General features: G+C 42.7%; 2 protein-coding genes across 18 annotated transcripts in view; one reads left to right on the top strand and one right to left on the bottom strand.

The window, feature by feature from the left end:
- Positions 1–13,917, top strand: part of DPYS (dihydropyrimidinase) — a 47,813-nt gene extending 33,896 nt beyond the window's left edge. Inside the window, exons 8-10 of the mRNA XM_081013770.1 lie at positions 9,957–10,164; positions 12,858–12,960; positions 13,780–13,917. Of these exons, the coding sequence (XP_080869896.1) occupies positions 9,957–10,164; positions 12,858–12,932 (283 nt within the window). The 3' untranslated portion in view covers positions 12,933–12,960; positions 13,780–13,917. The remainder of the gene's footprint in view (positions 1–9,956; positions 10,165–12,857; positions 12,961–13,779) is intronic.
- DCSTAMP (dendrocyte expressed seven transmembrane protein) overlaps positions 13,757–16,865 on the bottom strand; it is a 54,171-nt gene continuing 51,062 nt past the window's right edge. For 15 of the 17 annotated variants that reach the window (XM_081013781.1, XM_081013774.1, XM_081013776.1 and 12 more), the window contains one exon: positions 13,757–15,712. In XM_081013781.1, the coding sequence (XP_080869907.1) occupies positions 15,629–15,712 (84 nt within the window). In that variant the 3' untranslated portion in view covers positions 13,757–15,628. The remainder of the gene's footprint in view (positions 15,713–16,865) is intronic. The other 2 variants (XR_013988675.1, XR_013988676.1) reach the window with 2 other exon arrangements.

Here is a 16,865-nt window from a genome sequence, read left to right on the forward strand (position 1 = left end):
TTTTCACACTTTGATATACATGACACCTTAGATTTATCACCTGTAGAGTGATGGAGAGCAAACCCAACAAGAAAGATTGTGTTGAGGGTGAAATGTTCTATATTTCACTCTTTACTCCATTAATTTGACCAATGTTATGAAAATGTGTTGTTGTTTTTTAATTGAACAACAACACCCAGTTTATTGGGGTGAACTGCTTTGTGATATATTGTGCTCTTAGGGTGCAGCTGGATGAATCTTTAAGAGAGCCGTGTTTGGAATCAGTGATTCTCTTAAGAGCATTACCAGTGCAATCCTATACATGTCTACCCAGGAGTAAGTTCCCAGGAATAGGGTTGCAGCTTTAATTGCTTAGCCTTTTGACTAGCAAGAGAACGTGTGAATAAAAAGTATTGAATTTGAGTGACAGCAGGCAATACATGCAAAAAAAAATTTTTTCTTTTGTACATTTATATATCACTTTTTCTTCCAAGGAGCTGAAGGTGGTGTACATGTTTCTCCTCCCCAATTTATCCTCACAGCAACCCTGTGAGGTGGGTTTGGCTGAGAGATAGTGGCTGGCCCAGTGAGCTTCATGGTTGCCACTTTGATGTTGCAGTCTGAAAGATGAAACTCTTTACGTTGAAAGGGATGTGGATGCAGAAATCTGCTTATTTGTCTGCTTCCTTTGCTGGTCTGACTCTGAGTACAATTTAGATCTTGTCTGCCCTATTCTTTACCGTAAGCACTAGGCACTCTCTTCTTCTGTATGGGCATCCTTGGGAAAGTCCTGGAACTTCATCAGTGATTCAGCAGATTCATCAGTGTTCCTTCCCTCTATTTCCTGTTATGCCTGATCTTTTGCCTTTCCTCAGTTTTCTTGCACTTAACAGTTCAGTGTGTTTTAAAGGACACATGCTGTGTTGAAACAAACACAGCCCTTCCTCTTTTTTTTTTAAAGGCAGCAATTTAAAATAGCTGCAGCAGAAACATGGCCGCAAAAACAGGAGATACTGTGGCAGGAAGAATGCAGACAGAGGCTAGAGAGCGATGTTGGAGGATGGGAAAGGAGGCTGGCTTGTATTTTTATCAGCATTACCCTAGCTTTTTCTGAAATGTATGTGTGTTGTTGCAGTGGGGGAAATGATGGGCAGAGCAGAAGAGGTAAAGTCAAAATCAGAAAGAGCGCAGGGGCCGCTGCGAAGCCAGCAGGCTGTCAAGATTTGGGAGGGGGGCTGGGTGCTGGCTGCCCTCCCACCCATTTCTCCCCCCTCCCCCAATTTTTTATAAATGTACCTGAATTTTGCAGACTCACATGCAAATGCTAGACTTTGTGCTTAGTCTCTTCATACACTACCAAAGTAAAACATGTAATTAGGTCTCAATGTAATTTCTGTTTCAGTAAAACAAGTCTTTGCAAGCTTTATATCAACATACGGCGCAGTATGTTTTACGCACAGTACTATTATAAACCTGTGGCCTATAATTCTGTAATCTTGTGCGCGCCGCCTGGAATTAGTGTTAGTAAATATAACAGATAATGGACAAATATCACTTCCTTAGTATATTGTGTGTATGTGTTTAAATTTTAAATGTCTGCTACTATTTCAAGATACAGGAACTGAAGGGAAATAGGTTACTGGTTTTTTACTTATTGCGCCGTTGAATTAAGTGCAAGACTTTGATTTCCCTTGGAATTTATCCATGTAATTTCATGAAGGAGATTTTACGGCATCACTTTTTTCTCCTCCTCCCCACAAAGGAAGATCACACGCTTTCAATCTGCTTGCCCTTTTATTTTGGTTAAAAGGAAGAACAAAGAACGAAGCCACAAAAGTCAGCTGCTGTGTGAACACAGTGTGCATTTCCTCTGACACGCAGTCTCACAAAACAGCTACTTTCTGCAGAGAGAAAATTCCAAGGAAGTCAAAGAAAGCAGTGCCATGTTATTTACATAGTTCTCCTGTGCGGAAGACTCAAGTGCCTTGTTCCTTAGAAGCTAAAACTCACCTTTCCCATATTCATCCCCATTTCCCAGTCCTGTCTCCTTTAAAAAACAAAAACAAAAAAACCCCAACCAATGTTTAAATTAATTAATTTTATAAGAAAGTGCAGGGGGTTCTATTTGAGACCCTTGCCCAAGCTTAATTATATCACTCCTGTTGTGGCCTTCATCAACATGGTACCCTCCAAATGTTATGTACTACAATTCCTATCAGCCACAGCAACAAGAGTTGCTGTTCAAAACACCTGGAAGGCACCAGGTGGATAAGGGCTGCCCTGTTGGGCTCAGTAAACCCCGTATCTGACTATTGTCCACTTCCTGTGCTCAGGTGCACTAGGAGTAAGGTTGGCCGAAATAGGCGCTCCTGGTCATAAATTACAAATTGGCAGCTGCAGTTTCGTTCAGAAGCTTTTGCCATTAGCTGAGCAATCAATACCAGCCAGACATTCAAAGCAATTGCAGGAACTTCCAGGAGCTTCCTGGCAATGCTCTGCAGCAATGAAGTTGTCAGTGATAACAGAAAACAGTTTGATGTGAAACTTTTATCGAGCTGAGCCCTCCAGAACTGTCAAAGCTGTTTTTTAATCAGAGACTGTGCTGTTCTGCTTCGTTTGCATGTCTACAGGTACTTTCTAATTGTTGTGGGTGTTGCCTGGGGTCCAGAAAGGCTAGCCCAAACTATGAAAGAGTTTTCTTTTTCTAAAGAGGGGTGGTGAAAGAGACTGGTGTGCTTCATCATATATACAGCATGCCTTGTAGAGATAGGGATCGTGTAGTCCTCCAAGATGCTGTTGAACTACAACTCACATCATTCTCGACCTCTGGCCATACTGGATGGGGCTGAAAGGAGTTGGAGTCCAACAACATCTGGAGGGCCACAGATTCCCCATTCCTGCCTTAATATGTATTTCATGTACGCACAGCAAAAAGACAGCTTCAAGTAGAGGGTCACTTATGTTTGGAAGCATGGGACGTGGGTGGCGCTGTGGGTTAAACCACAGAGCCTACAGCTAGCCGATCAGAAGGTTGGCGGTTCGAGTCCCCGCAAAGGGGTGAGCTACCATTGCTTGGTCCCTGCTCCTGCCAACCTAGCAGTTCAAAAGCACGTCAAAGTGCAAGTAGATAAATAGGTACTGCTCCGTCGGGAAGGTAAACGGCGTTTCCGTGCGCTGCTCTGGTTCGCCAGAAGCGGCTTAGTCATGCTGGCCACATGACCCAGAAGCTGTACGCCGGCTCCCATGACCAGTAAAGCAAGATGAGCGCCGCAACCCCAGAGTCATCCGCAACTGGACCTTTTGGTCAGGGGTCCCTTTACCTTTATGTTTGGAGATAAATCAACAAATCTTTAAAAACATTTGTGACAGACCTAGTGAAAACATCACTAGATGTAAGGCCAAGGTATCTCAAGGTTTTTCCACCTATATACATTTATATCCATGAAAGAGCCCTCAGTATACTTTGTTTAAAGCAGCCTGCCACCCTCCAGATATTTTGGACCATAAATCCCATCATGGGCTGATGGGCCTCAATAGTTTAGGACCACCCGCTCTAGGAAAACACATTTGTAATAATAAAAAAATACCATTAAAAATTAAAATTAAAACATTTATTACTTTGTAAAGAGTTTACATGCCCAAATGGCCTCTATGTAGTTTACAAGTATAAAATCAATTATAAAATCCATACGTAGTTAAAATGCACAATAAAACAATTCCATCAAAACATTCAAACCATTCATAGTTGAAATTTACAAGAAAACAAGTCCATCAAAAAGCATAACAATTAAAACAATTAAAAGATCAGTTAAAACAATCGGATCAGGAAGTTTGAGTTCAGGGGAATGCTTGCCTAAACAGCTGTGTCTTCAAGAGCCGGTGGAATGCCAGTACTGATGGTGCCTCTCGCATTTCCGCAGGGAGCCCAGGTGGTGGTGCCCTCAGTGTTGGCTGAATCTATGATAGGTGGCAACACGTGTAATAGGCAACAACATATGTTGGCAGTCCAAGTGTAGAAAGCACTTTCTACACAGATCCAACCTATATTGACCTTGGTCATGGAGTTGGGCAGCTTTGGCCTCACTGACTGCTGTCTTTTATTATGGCATTTATACTTCCTGGTTTATTGTAATCTATGTTACTGCATATTATACTGTAACCCACTCTGGAGTTATATTTTTAAATGAAGAGTAGGCTATAATAGTTTTGGCAAATGGCCATTCCTCGTTGGTAGGACATGTGCTTTACTTGCACACAAGGGGCCAGATTTGTACCTGAAGAGCCCTGTCGGTGGAAGCACTGCTCTAGGACTTCTGCTTGTGCAACGGCCTTCCCCGCTCTCCTACCCCCGTGCATCCCTGAAAGTGACTAGGGGTGGGTGGGTCAAGAGACACCCCACCCCCCCAGAACAGCGCACAGGGGAGCAAAGTGGGAGATCATTCCATCTGGCAAACTGAAAAGCTTACACAGGTGGAACGTTCATAATAGTGAGACTGAATTCCACCCAAGGTCCTGGGATCATCCTTGCCTTCTCCAGACAAAGGAGCTCAGTTATCAAAAGTAGTACAGCCCCCTGCCTGAGTCATGGGAGAGGCAAGAGCCAGTTGCCAAGAGTGTCCAAGCAGGGTTTCCACGCTCTCTTCTGTACAGTTGGCTAATAGTAAGTAGGCTGTGGGCCCAGTGAGGAATTGCTAGTGAACTGTGAAGATGTTTGGGATATTGGGGAGATGTGGAGAAGGCAATGGGAAGAGAAACTAGGCTGTGGCCTGGCAAGCCATGGTTTGCATGATTGGCTGGGAGATGACTTGAGCTTTAACCATGGTTTATCAACCAAACAATGGTTAACTGTGACTTAGTGTTGCATGCAAGCAAGGCTGCTGCCAGTTAGAGTGGATAGTTCTGGGCTTTAGGGACCAGCTTTAGTAAACCAGCTTCATCCATTTGTCTGTGCAGGCTGAGAACAGCCCAGTGGTTCCAATTCTGTATTTAAAAAATAGTTCGCAAGTTTTAAAAAACCACACAAACCTCTCTCAACTTTTTAATGATACACTTGGGGTTTATTTGTTTCTTGACTCACTTTGCATTGTTTCTGAATCCATAAATTGAATGTGCCAGTGGATTTTATATGTTCCCTTCCCTAAGGATGTTTTGGAGATAATTATACTCTGGTCCCGAACTCCAAGCATTATTAACTATTGTGACAGGAGCACAAGACCAGAATGAACAGTGTGGCAATTATGCCGTAGCCCAAAACAGTGTACCTTGGGAAATGTAGAGGACTGCTAGGCCCCAAATCTGCTACTTGTGCTAGTTGGTCTCTCAGGTATGGGGAATCTTTTTCAGACCAAAGGCCACAATCCCATCCGAACAGCTTTCCATTGCTGCATGCCCTGGTGGGCAGGGCCAAAGATGAAAGTGGTTGGAGAAATGAATGCAAATTCTTTCCACACCCACCCTACTGTCTTCCACCCCGGCAGCCAAGAGGCATTATCAGAGGTCAAGGACACATTTCCACCAGGCAAAAGTGCTTGTGGAAGTGGGAGGGGTGAGGGGGGTGGCCTGGGAAGAGTTAAGAGGGCTGCTTAGGCATTTAGCCTAAGCTACCTGCCCCTTGCCCTACCTGTAACACATTCTGCCCTCTTCCAGAGGAAGGAGCCTGGAATCTGGACTCCATGAATCCCTAGTGTACCTTTACTTTGGATTCTGATTTTAAGCTGCTTTGAAAGTCTGTTTTGGTTGAAAAGCAGGGGCACCAAGGCAAATGAGGAAAGCTACAAAATGACGAAAGGGTCTGTTCACTATACCAAGGCTTGTGTTTTATTCAGGAGAACTTCAGGCAGATGAATGAACTAAGCCGGATCATTATTTTTATGCAAATGTATGGAGCAACTTAGCACACAGATTCATGGCATGATGACAGGTCAAATGCAAATTTCCACTTAGGTTGTGCGCTCAGGTTGTCCTGCTGTAAGGAGCGCAGATGGATCTGCTCCATGAGCCACCATTTTGTACCCAGCTCCCATGTGTACTTGAAGGAGGGGCAAAGCAGGGAAATGCTCCAAGGTCCATCTAACAAGGCTGAGATCCCCCGACTTGTTGGTACATATTGCCTAATATCGGTGGGCAGTGTGGCACACATCCAACCTCACCTTTGACCTTCAGGGCAGTGGCTTTCTGAAGCCTATTCCCAGAATTCCAAGCAGGTAAGATGGAGGGCTTCAGTGCTGCCTTAGCCGAGGACTCTTAATTTGTGACAGGCAAGAGCTCTGAGTGGAAGGGAGGATGGCTCAGTCTCAAACACCCTCTGCCGCCTTTGCCACCATGCAGATGAGCTGCAGCAGTTCCTTGACTGAGGGTTATAAATTGTGAGGGATAAGTAGCTGCAGCAGCCTTGAGAGGGAAATGAGTGGACCTTTAGTAAACGAAAAGTGTTCCTGTAAGCATGAAGTACATTCCTATTTAGAGCAGGGTTCCCATGACCTTTAGTCCATCTTTAAAGCTCAGAGGTAAATAAATAATAGATCTGAATTGGGTCCTGTCCGCACTGAGAATGAATGACTTTTGTTCACAGGGTTGAAAATTGTGATTCAGAATTGCTGCTGTATTGGGTTTTGGTTTTTTATCAGGGTGGTTGAGAACTATTGACAAATTTGATGGATATAAGAGAAGACTGGTTCATTTTCTTGCTTTTCCTTTTACCTCTTCAGGCCTAGAGGGGTATATAACTGGCACCCCCAAGAGATGAGCCTGCATTTAACGGTGATGGTTTGGGGAAATAGGTTACCTCCTCCAAGCCTCTTAAATAAAGAACAGTTTTTCCTCCTGCTAGAGCTATCTTTGGAGCAAGATTGATCAGGGCTCAGTTCTGGCATTTGATTTTAACAGGCTTAACATTGGAACATATGGAGGAAGAAATGATGGGAGGGTTCCTGAGCAGGTGCAGAGTGCATTTTGCTGTGAAATCTGCTAGTGTGTTTGTACACACACATGTGTGTGTGAACACACATATTCAAGAAAAAGCTAATTTTGTAGAATTATTAATAATACTACTCTTGGTATCTTTACAGCAGAAAACAGCATGCACTGAGAGAGGATCGCACTGTGCTTACTTTGCTTATTGGGAGGAGGGGGAATGAAGGGGATTTAGGAACAATCAATACTAAGGTTCTTGCTCCAGAGAGCTGGCAATAAGCACACTAGTTGCAATGGCAACATTTACTTATAAAAGAATAAAAGGTTTAAATGTCACAACATGTCAATAAACACTGATTTAAAAGCAATAAAATGGCTTCATAGCTTAAAATGCAACTTTACAGAGGCGTGGGGCAGGGAGGTGCAGTGCCGCATTGCACAGGCTAATTTACCTGCCTGTTGCTTGGAGCATGTCCATAGTTACTTATGCATAGATGGAGGGAAGAGGCTTGAGTTGGGTAGTTGCCCAATACAGGATTGTAAGGTGGAATCTTAGAGATCCAGTTTTGTGATGTCTAAGATCTGGAAGATCACATGCAAAGTAGCAGTTTTTCCCATCTCACAAGACTCAGAGGTGAGTGAGATCATGGACATGCCAGAGAGAGAGAGAGATACGTAAAAGGGGAATGAGACACAGCTGTTAGGAAGGGATAAAATGGCAGTGCTGAACTCAGGCTTCCAGAGTGTTTGCTGTGACAGGTGGGGATATGGTTGCAGCTTTATATTAGATTCTTGGTAGATGTGGTTAGTTGGTAAAAAGTCATCCTCTTGTCAAATATGGCAAGCAGTTTTAACGGCAGTGGCTCATCATCTGGCTTCAGGGCGAACACCCCTCTGCACAACCATTGATTCCCAGCAGTTTTGTGAATGCACTTGGTTTAAAAATAGAGGGGGGTGGGAATCTTCCTCTTTTGGAAAGACTCTGGTGAGTGCCTTTCTGCTGAGGAGTTCTGACAACTTCCATTGCAAAATAACACACATAGTTCAAAGCCAAGGAAAATGTGAAAGGGTGAGTATAGAGGAGGAAAGGAGGGAGTCTGGCTGAGATAAAGCCATCTCCTGCAGCTGTCTACAGAAGTAGGGCATCTGAAAATCCGTGGCGTGGAACAACCTGCAAGGTCACTTCCAGACAACCTATTTACTGAGCATTCATCCCGATTTGTTTGCACAAAGTTCATAGGGAGGTTTATTCAGCATTCATTGTGTTTTGTTTGTGGGGACATATACAATGTTGCTTTAAGCAATTGTTATCACACATTTTGGGGTGCATTTCTTTTTTACTACAAAAAGTCCAATTTTGGGGAAAGGGGAGTTTGTTGCACAAGAGTGCCAAATTCCCTTTATTTGCACAATCTGAATTATACCAGTATGCAGTTGAATCTCGCATGCAAACCCTTGTGTTATAAAAAGATGACTAAAACTAAGGTGCAGTGCATACCCGTTTATAGGAAATGCTGTATCATGTAACCTCACCTTGATTCTGAAAGGGCTTTTTCACAAAGGGTCTGGGCTTGGAGCAGAGTGTCGCCACATAACAAAAGACATAGTGTGTTCCTGGGACATCCTGAGTCATGCAAGTAAATATGTCTTACTTTAAATATTGTGAGGATCCTATGCCCTTTTAAAATGTGGTTTTTGGGGGTTGGGAGTTATTGGGTTGTTTTTACATTAAGGTTTTATATTTATATTTTATTCTCTGAACACCCCAGAGACTGGGTATAGGGTGGTATATAAATTCAATAAATAATAAAATCTCATGTCACCGGTTTAAAGGTAAGTCACAGGAGCATTTCCACCCCTCAGATCTTACTCTTACCGGTTCAGATTGATTGCATTTTTATTCCACCTTATTCTACCTCTCCTCATTTAATCCCCACAACAATGCTGTGAGGTAGGTTAGGCTGAGAGGCAGTGACTGGCCCAAGGTCAAGTGGGGATTTGAGACAGTTTAACTTCCGGTGATTGGTTTTAATGCTGCTTTTGCACCTATATTGTTTTCTTTGTTTTTCATATTGCATTGTTGCTGTAAGCTGCCCTAGAGAAAGACTTTTTCTTTCTTTTGAAGGACGATACACAAATATTTAGAATGAATACATAAATATGAAAAAGCAGTGTTTTCGTAATATCTGCTGCTTAGGTGAAATTAAAATGCAAAAGCATTGAGGAGCGAATGCATTCCTAGAAAGAAATAAGCAATAAATAACCTGGTGGCATCAACAGATGCAGGTGATGCTTGCAGCATTTTAAGAGAACAGGAGTTACAATGGTACCTCAGGTTACAGACTCTGCTAAACCAGAAATAGTACCTCGGGTTAAGAACTTTACTTCAGGATAAGAACAGAAATCGCATGGTGGCAGCGCGACAGCAGAGGGAGGCCCCATTAGCTAAAGTGGTACCTCAGGTTAAGAACAGTTTCAGGTTAAGAACTGACCTCCAGAACGAATTAAGTTCTTAACCTGAGGTACCACTGTATAGGAATCACCCCCCTCTCTCTCCCACCCCCATCCCAAATTTTGCTATTAAAAATGAGATTGCACTTTTCTCTATTTTTGGGGAAATACTTCCTCTTAAATCATTTGTAACTACTCCATGAACCGCTGGCAGTTGTGTTGTTTTTGCTTGCTCCTAAAGTATATAGTCCTTCCTCAACCAGGCGTTTCTCTGCAGAAGCTTTTTTACATAGAAGTTAATGAGAGCTAAGTGAGACCACAGCGGAGTTTCTTACCTAAAAGAGGAAAAACTCTTTTTCAGCTCCAAGTTATGTTTTCCAGTAGATTTTGCTTCAAATCTGTGATTTAAAAGACCACCCTAAACACTTGGAAGTGATCACTGCTTGTTCCAGTGGAGCTTACGTCTAAGAAAGCGTTTCTAATGATTGCTGCCTTTGTCGCAATTCCATGTTTTCCTTAGACTTCAAAGAAGCTCAGCGGAATCTAAAATTTGCTGATTTCAAAACAGCCATGGTGACAGTTTGCATCATTGTTTCATGTTCTTTCCAATACAGGACGATCTCAGCAAAGACTCACCACCAAGCCATCGACTTCAACATATTTGAAGGCATGGTCTGCCATGGGGTAGCAGTGGTGACCATTTCGCGAGGCAAAGTGGTTTACCAAAACGGCGTGTTCCACGTTGCAGCAGGAGACGGGAGATACGTTCCCCGGGAGCCATTCCCTGAATATGTCTACAAACGGATCAGGCAGCGGGATCAGGTGTGTATGACGATAGTAATTCTGTAAGCCTTTATGCATAATATGATTTTAGGAATCTCTCTCCTTTGACTAAAAGTACAGCTCCATCACCAGGAGGGCCCTGCTGCCACTCTGGTGCTGATAAACATGCATAGGTTTAAAAACATAGAATTTCTTACTGTGGTATCTCAGCAGGCCTCTGTTCTTAACTATTTAAAGCATGTTTTTGAGGACAGTAATATCAAGTCATAATGAGGAGTGTGGCTTAATGAATGGAGGGCTCATAGTGCACATAATGGTGTGGGAAAGGGAGAAGAAACATGTGGCAAGGGAACATGCACAGGAAGGGATCATGAGGCCATATGAGCTGAGATCTTGTACATAAATCTAGTGCAGCCGTAACTTTGGCTGCATGACAACAGATCTCTTTTTTTCTTTTAATTTTAAAATAACCTTTATTATACAACAATTTACATATAACTTAAACAGTGCAATACAACACATAAAATCTCTCATTTAACATAACACGCTTTTTTGACTTCCGATTCATCTCATTGTACGCATTTCATTATTATTTTATTTTTCCATTATTTAGCATGAAAGTATTTGCTATATAATTTCTCTGTGTTTCAAGATTCAGTCTAGGTATTTCAGGAGATTTGCATTATCACAATAATTTTTAAGGTATTCTTTAAATATTATCCAATCTTTAATAACTTTCTGCTTTGAGTTTCCTCTTAATTCTCCCAGTCATTTTTGCAAGTTGTAAATACTCCATCATTTTCTCTTGCCAGTCCATTTTTGTGGGGATACTTCGCCTTTCCAATAATTTGCTATTAAGATCCTAGCCACTGCAGTTGCTTACATAAAAAGGGGTCTGATATTTTTAAAAATTTCCATGGACATAATACCTAACAGAAAGGCTTCAGGGTTTTTTTTAAAGTGAGAATTTGAAAATCTTTTTGAGTTTGTTATCTGTAGTATCCCACAATTCTCTTATCCTCTTACAATCCCACCACATGTGCATAAAGGTACCTACCCCATTTTTACATCTCCAACAGACATCTGAACTTTTCTTGTACAACTTGGCCAGAGTGAGGTACCATCTGTATAACATCTTCATCCGTTTTCTCTAAAATTGTAACATGCGGTGAACCTTATGTCTTCCCTCCAAAGCCTTTCCCATTCAATCATATACAGGTGAAACTCGGAAAATTAGAATATCGTGGAAAAGTTCATTTATTTCAGTAATTCAACTTAAAAGGTGAAACTAATATATGAGATAGACTCATGACATGCAAAGTGAGATATGTCAATCTCGTTTCTGATGAGAGCAGCTTTTGCATCTCATTTGGAAACCAAGGACCCAGAGTCTGGAGGAAGAATGGGGAGGCACACAATGCCAGATGCCTGAAGTCCAATGTGAAATTTCCACAGTCTGTGTTGATTTGGGGAGCCATGTCATCAGCTGGTGTTGGTCCATTGTGCTTCATTAAGTCCAGGGTCAACACAGCCGTCTACCAGGAGATTTTGGAGCACTTCGTGCTTTCTTCCTTTTCCACGATATTCTATTTTTCCGAGTTTCACCTGTATATATTATGTCCGGTATCTTGAGCCCAGCGTACCATAACCAATTTCACCTCCTCCTCCTTGACTTCTCAGTTGTACATCTTTGATAAATGTTTCCCTTTGGGCTGAATTAAGTTCTCTTCTAACTTAGATGTTTCTTCAGCGAACCCTTTTTGTTTATTCACGCCTAATCTTTCAATAATTTGGAAGCACTGAAGCCAATCAAATATATACAAAATTCTTCAAAGTGCTTTAATTTCAATTTGTTACTTTTCTCTTGTAATAGTTCTCTTGTAATAGCATTTTGTACGTTGCCCAGTTTCCCTTCATATTTTTTCTTCTTTACAGCTAAAGCTTCTATGGGTGAGGTCCACCAGGGGGTTTTAGGTTCTAATAGTCCTCTATATTTACTCCATATTTTATATAAAGATTTTCTTATTATGTGGTTTAGAAACCCTTTGTGGACTTTCACCTTATCATAGGCTAGGTAGGCATGCCAACCATAGTGGTTGTCAAAACCCTCTATATCCAGCAAGTCTGTATCTTTTAGTATCATCCATTAGTGGATGCAGGTCAGACCTGTTGCCCCATGGTATAGTTTGAGGTCCGGTAGGGCAAAACCTCCTCTATCCTTCCAGTCTATGAGCAATTTGTTGTATTCTATGTCTCTTCCCCATTCCAAAGGAACCTTGAAATGTCTCTCTGCCAGCTTTAAAAACAATCCATTCCCCTTAAAACCGGAATGGTTTGAAATAAAAAGACAACAGGACAACAGATCTCAATGCGGCCAGGAAGGCTCAAGCAATGGGGCACGGGATGCATTAAGACTGCTGGAAAGAGGGTAGATTTTTGCTGTTCAATGCAGTCAAATCTTGAAAATCTTATCTGTCTCCCCTCAAAGCTCTCAGGTCCAAGCTTTGACAAGTCTCCAGGAGAGGGACATTCCAAGTAAACACCCCATGAAGGTGGACTTTGCAAGCATGGGAATTCCACCCATGGGTTTTGAACTGCTGTTGAAAATAAAGCCTGCAGCCCTGAAAATGGCAGTGTGCAATTTTGATTTTGACAAGTTTCTTGCAGTGGGAGGTGGGGGTGGGCAGGGAAGGAGAACATGAAAGAAATAAAAACGAAACATGTCGTTGCAGGTTTGCCAGCCTGTTCCTGTCCAGCGAGCACCATATGTGGGCAAAGTGATTGCAGTTGCTGCTGAGGGAAAATAATTCCCACAATACAGTTCATCTTTGACATGTGAGTGTCTCATTTGGTCATTGGAAACTGACTGGTCCCAAAGCAGTTCTGGCCACACGCAAATAACCTGTGGGATGAAAGTCCACACCAAGGCCCTTGCCTTCACTGCATTCCCATACAGCACATGAAAAGTATTGTTCTGGGGGTGGGAGGGGTCAGTCTGGGTTATATCCATGAGTGTCTTTCAGGTCTGTGATTCTGCACCAAGGAGGTTTAGAATCTAGTAGAAGCTGCCATGAAGACAGCTATACTGCAGAGGAGTGACAAAACAATGGGTGCAATTCAACAAAGCCTTAAGTGATTTACCCCTCTCCTCCCTTGCGCCCCCTAGGGGTTCCCACAACCCTCCAGAGGGAGATTTAGATGGAACTGTGCCTTCGTGTGAAAAGAGCTCATTCCACTTGTGCAACAATTTAGGGACACATCCACAGCTGTTTTTTTGTTTGTCCCGCAATTTCTAGTCACAGGTCCAAGAAGGGTTTTATTTTTGTCCCACTGCTTCACCTGAGAAAAACCTGTTTACTGCAACATCAGAGCAAATTCCAATCTGCAGAAAACCCTATTGACAATTGTTCCAACTCCACTGTAAAGAGGTCTTCCCAAGGAAAGTGGCAGGACCAAAAAACAAAACCCCAAACCCCACCTCTTGGACTCATGACTAGAAATCATGGGGAAACTGTAGCTGCACACTTTGTTGAATCCCACCCGTTAGTAATTCTTATTAGCTCTTAATTCTTATTTGCCTCTCTTGGTGACAGAAGTAAGAGACATCCTCCTTTGGAAGGATTACATCATGTTTTCTTCCTCTTGTATCTCTAGGTCAAAAAACCAGATGAAAATAATTCTGTTCGCCCTGCTTCTGCAACCTACTCTGGAGCCCTATTAGTCTGCAATTTTGATTTCTGTATGATGCATCAGCATTTTATCTCAATTCATAAATGACTATTTTCCTCTACAGTTTTTACAGACATTTATATTTAGATAAATAAGTGCATTTATATTATAATATAAATGCAATATAAATGCAGTATAAATAAGTGCATTTATATTACCATGCAAACCTTTTCTGAGGTCCATTGTGATTTTCTATGAGGACACGGAGGGGGTGGGGTTCCCATGCCCCAGTCCCATCTCTGTATTATGTAGTAATCCTCATGATTAAGTGGAAAGCAGTCAGCCTTGCACCAGTCATCACGGAAGTCTCCTACTGTGATAAAAGCTATTACCACAATTGTATGTGGATAGTCACGTGCTTCCCGTTTGTAGGTAGATTACTGGCACTGTGATTCTTTTTGTTTTGGGTTGGGATCACTGGCACGGCCCCATCGGAACTCATCTGAGGCTGATCTAACTTGCAAAAAAAAATATCAATCTATTAGTACACATGCCCTGGCTATCACTTCAAATTAACATAATCAAGCAATTTCTTGATTCAATACAAATAAGCTTCATAATGGCTAATAACTCCCAATTCTATAATGCTGCAGCTAGACATACCTGGGATTTAACACAGGCCACATTATACACTGTACCACTAAGGGATTATCTACTCTGTTGTCCCACCTATGGAGATGAATACTCAGCTCCCCCCTACTACTGTCCTAGTGTCTCAATCTTGGTGCCCATGAACACTCCACCCTCCTATCTGCAAAATTTACCAGTGGTAGAAATTAACGCTACCACCATAGAAATGAACAGTTCAACCATGGTCATGGCAAAACGCAAGTCTGGAGCAGTTTCTCTGGGGAAATGAGTTACTCACAGTCTTTGGATTTTGTAGCAAAGCAAAGGAGAAAAATAAACAAGCAACCCTCCAGGCATTCTGCACATTACATATAGGTCATACTTCAGGAGTGTCAGTGTTCCGGACCTTGCCAGTTTTGATTGCCATCCCAAGACAACTGGGTCAGGCCTTCATTAATTTTTCAAACTGCAGCTGATCTGATTTAGGGGATTTTTCCCCACATCAAATTCAACATCTCATTCCCTTTTAAAAAAAGAGGAAGGAGAGGAAGTCCTGCATTTTTAGAATGTGGGTGGAATGGGTGAGTCAGAGGGGCCTCTGTATAGGCAGCGTCACTGGTGTACACAAGGATGGAGTGAGTTTGTGTGTGTGGAATGAGGTCACAGCACCACTAGAAGCAACATTAAGAAAGAAACCCAGTAATCCTAATTGGTTCTGAATAACTAAAACCCTTCGTTTCAAATTTGCATCGTTCATGTTGAGTCGAAAGCTAGAGTTCTTTCATCTGTGAAAAATAAAACATGAAGTGGAAGGTGGCTGGAGGGACTGATGACACTTGGGTGATGATAGATATATAGTGCCAGGCGGGGGGGGGGGGGAGCAAATCCACCCACAGAAAAGAACATTGGCAAAGATCAGACAAAGGCAGCAGAAAAGAAAAGAGAAAGAAAGCAAAGAATTCTGAGCTCTCCTACTAGAAGATGCAAGGGAGGAGGCAGGTACAGAAAGAAATATGTGAATTATGCAGTGGTATCACTTAGGGTGTCAGACCGACAAGTCTGTACAGCTTGATGACTTCAAAGCTGAATGACAAGGTGAGAGTCAGAGGTGAAAAGTGAATGAATGTAAGAAAAATCAAATGCATCAGACCGTTTATTCACTTGTAAAACCATGGATTTCTTCATAGAGATTTTCTTTGCGTCGTTAAACGCTGCCGACTTTTGCCACCTCTGTTTGTTTCTTCCTGGAACTCCTCATTGCCCGGAGGATTGGGAACCAGAAATGTAACTGAGGAGGAGAGGAAATATAGTTATATTTACAAGTGAGTGCCTACAATGAATTTGCAGGTGCCCTCTCTACCATCTTTCTCTGTCTAGAACAATTTATGTTTCTTCTTTCCACTCTGAAGAAGTGGGGGGCGGGCAAGTGGCTTAGCACCCTTCTCAGACAAGATGGTAGCTAAACATCCACTCCCCTTCATCCAAATGGAGTTTGATGTATATATAGTTGACTCATAACTTGCACACATTTATGGGACGCGGGTGGCGCTGTGGGTTAAACCACAGAGCCTAGGACTTGCCGATCAGAAGGTGGGCGGTTCAAATCCCCGTGACGGGGTGAGCTCCCGTTGCTCGGTCCCCGCTCCTGCCAACCTAGCAGTTTGAAAGCACGTCAAAGTGCAAGTAGATAAATAGGTACCGCTCTGACGGGAAGGTAAACGGCATTTCCATGCACTGCTCTGGTTCGCCAGAAGTGGCTTAGTCATGCTGGCCACATGACCCGGAAGCTGTATGCCTGCTCCCTCAGCCAATAAAGCGAGATGTGCGCCGCAACCCCAGAGTCGGCCACAACTGGACCTAATGGTCAGGGGTCCCTTTATCTTTAACTTGTGTGATTGCAACTTTATGCACTTGGTGGCCAATCACAAAAATTAAACACACGCAAGTCTGACAACTTAAAAACTTCTTCCGTGCCAGGTTTTCCTGTGCAAAAAGAGCTTTTAATTTCACATAATTTCTCTGGGAAGGTCTCACGAGATCTTGCAGGGCTGTCAGAGATCTTACAGGAATCTCCCAGAGCTAACATGAGAGACTTCCAGAACAAAGCCATTCTGGGTACAAGCTTTCATGTGGCCACTAATTTGGAAAAGAAGCAGGAAGGGAAAAAAGCCCAAGAGAACAACCTACAGGAAATTACTCCAAGAGGAATCAACGAGGGGCAAATCGGCTGCCTTTCTATCTGTCACCTCCCTCTACCGACTCAGTGCTGTTGCTTTACTCCCAACACATCCTTTCTTTGAGGGAAAAGGAAATTTCTAGACCAGTGGCAGGGGACTGCTGTGTGGGCCTAATTAGGGCCTGTCAGGCCATTTTGGGCAAACCATGTCCACCTTTACTGCACCTGCTGCTGTATGCGGCATCTGGCATTGGAAAGCAAGCTG

Source organism: Podarcis pityusensis (assembly GCF_964106645.2).
Source record: "Podarcis pityusensis genome assembly, chromosome: 7".
Lineage (NCBI taxonomy): Eukaryota > Metazoa > Chordata > Lepidosauria > Squamata > Lacertidae > Podarcis > Podarcis pityusensis.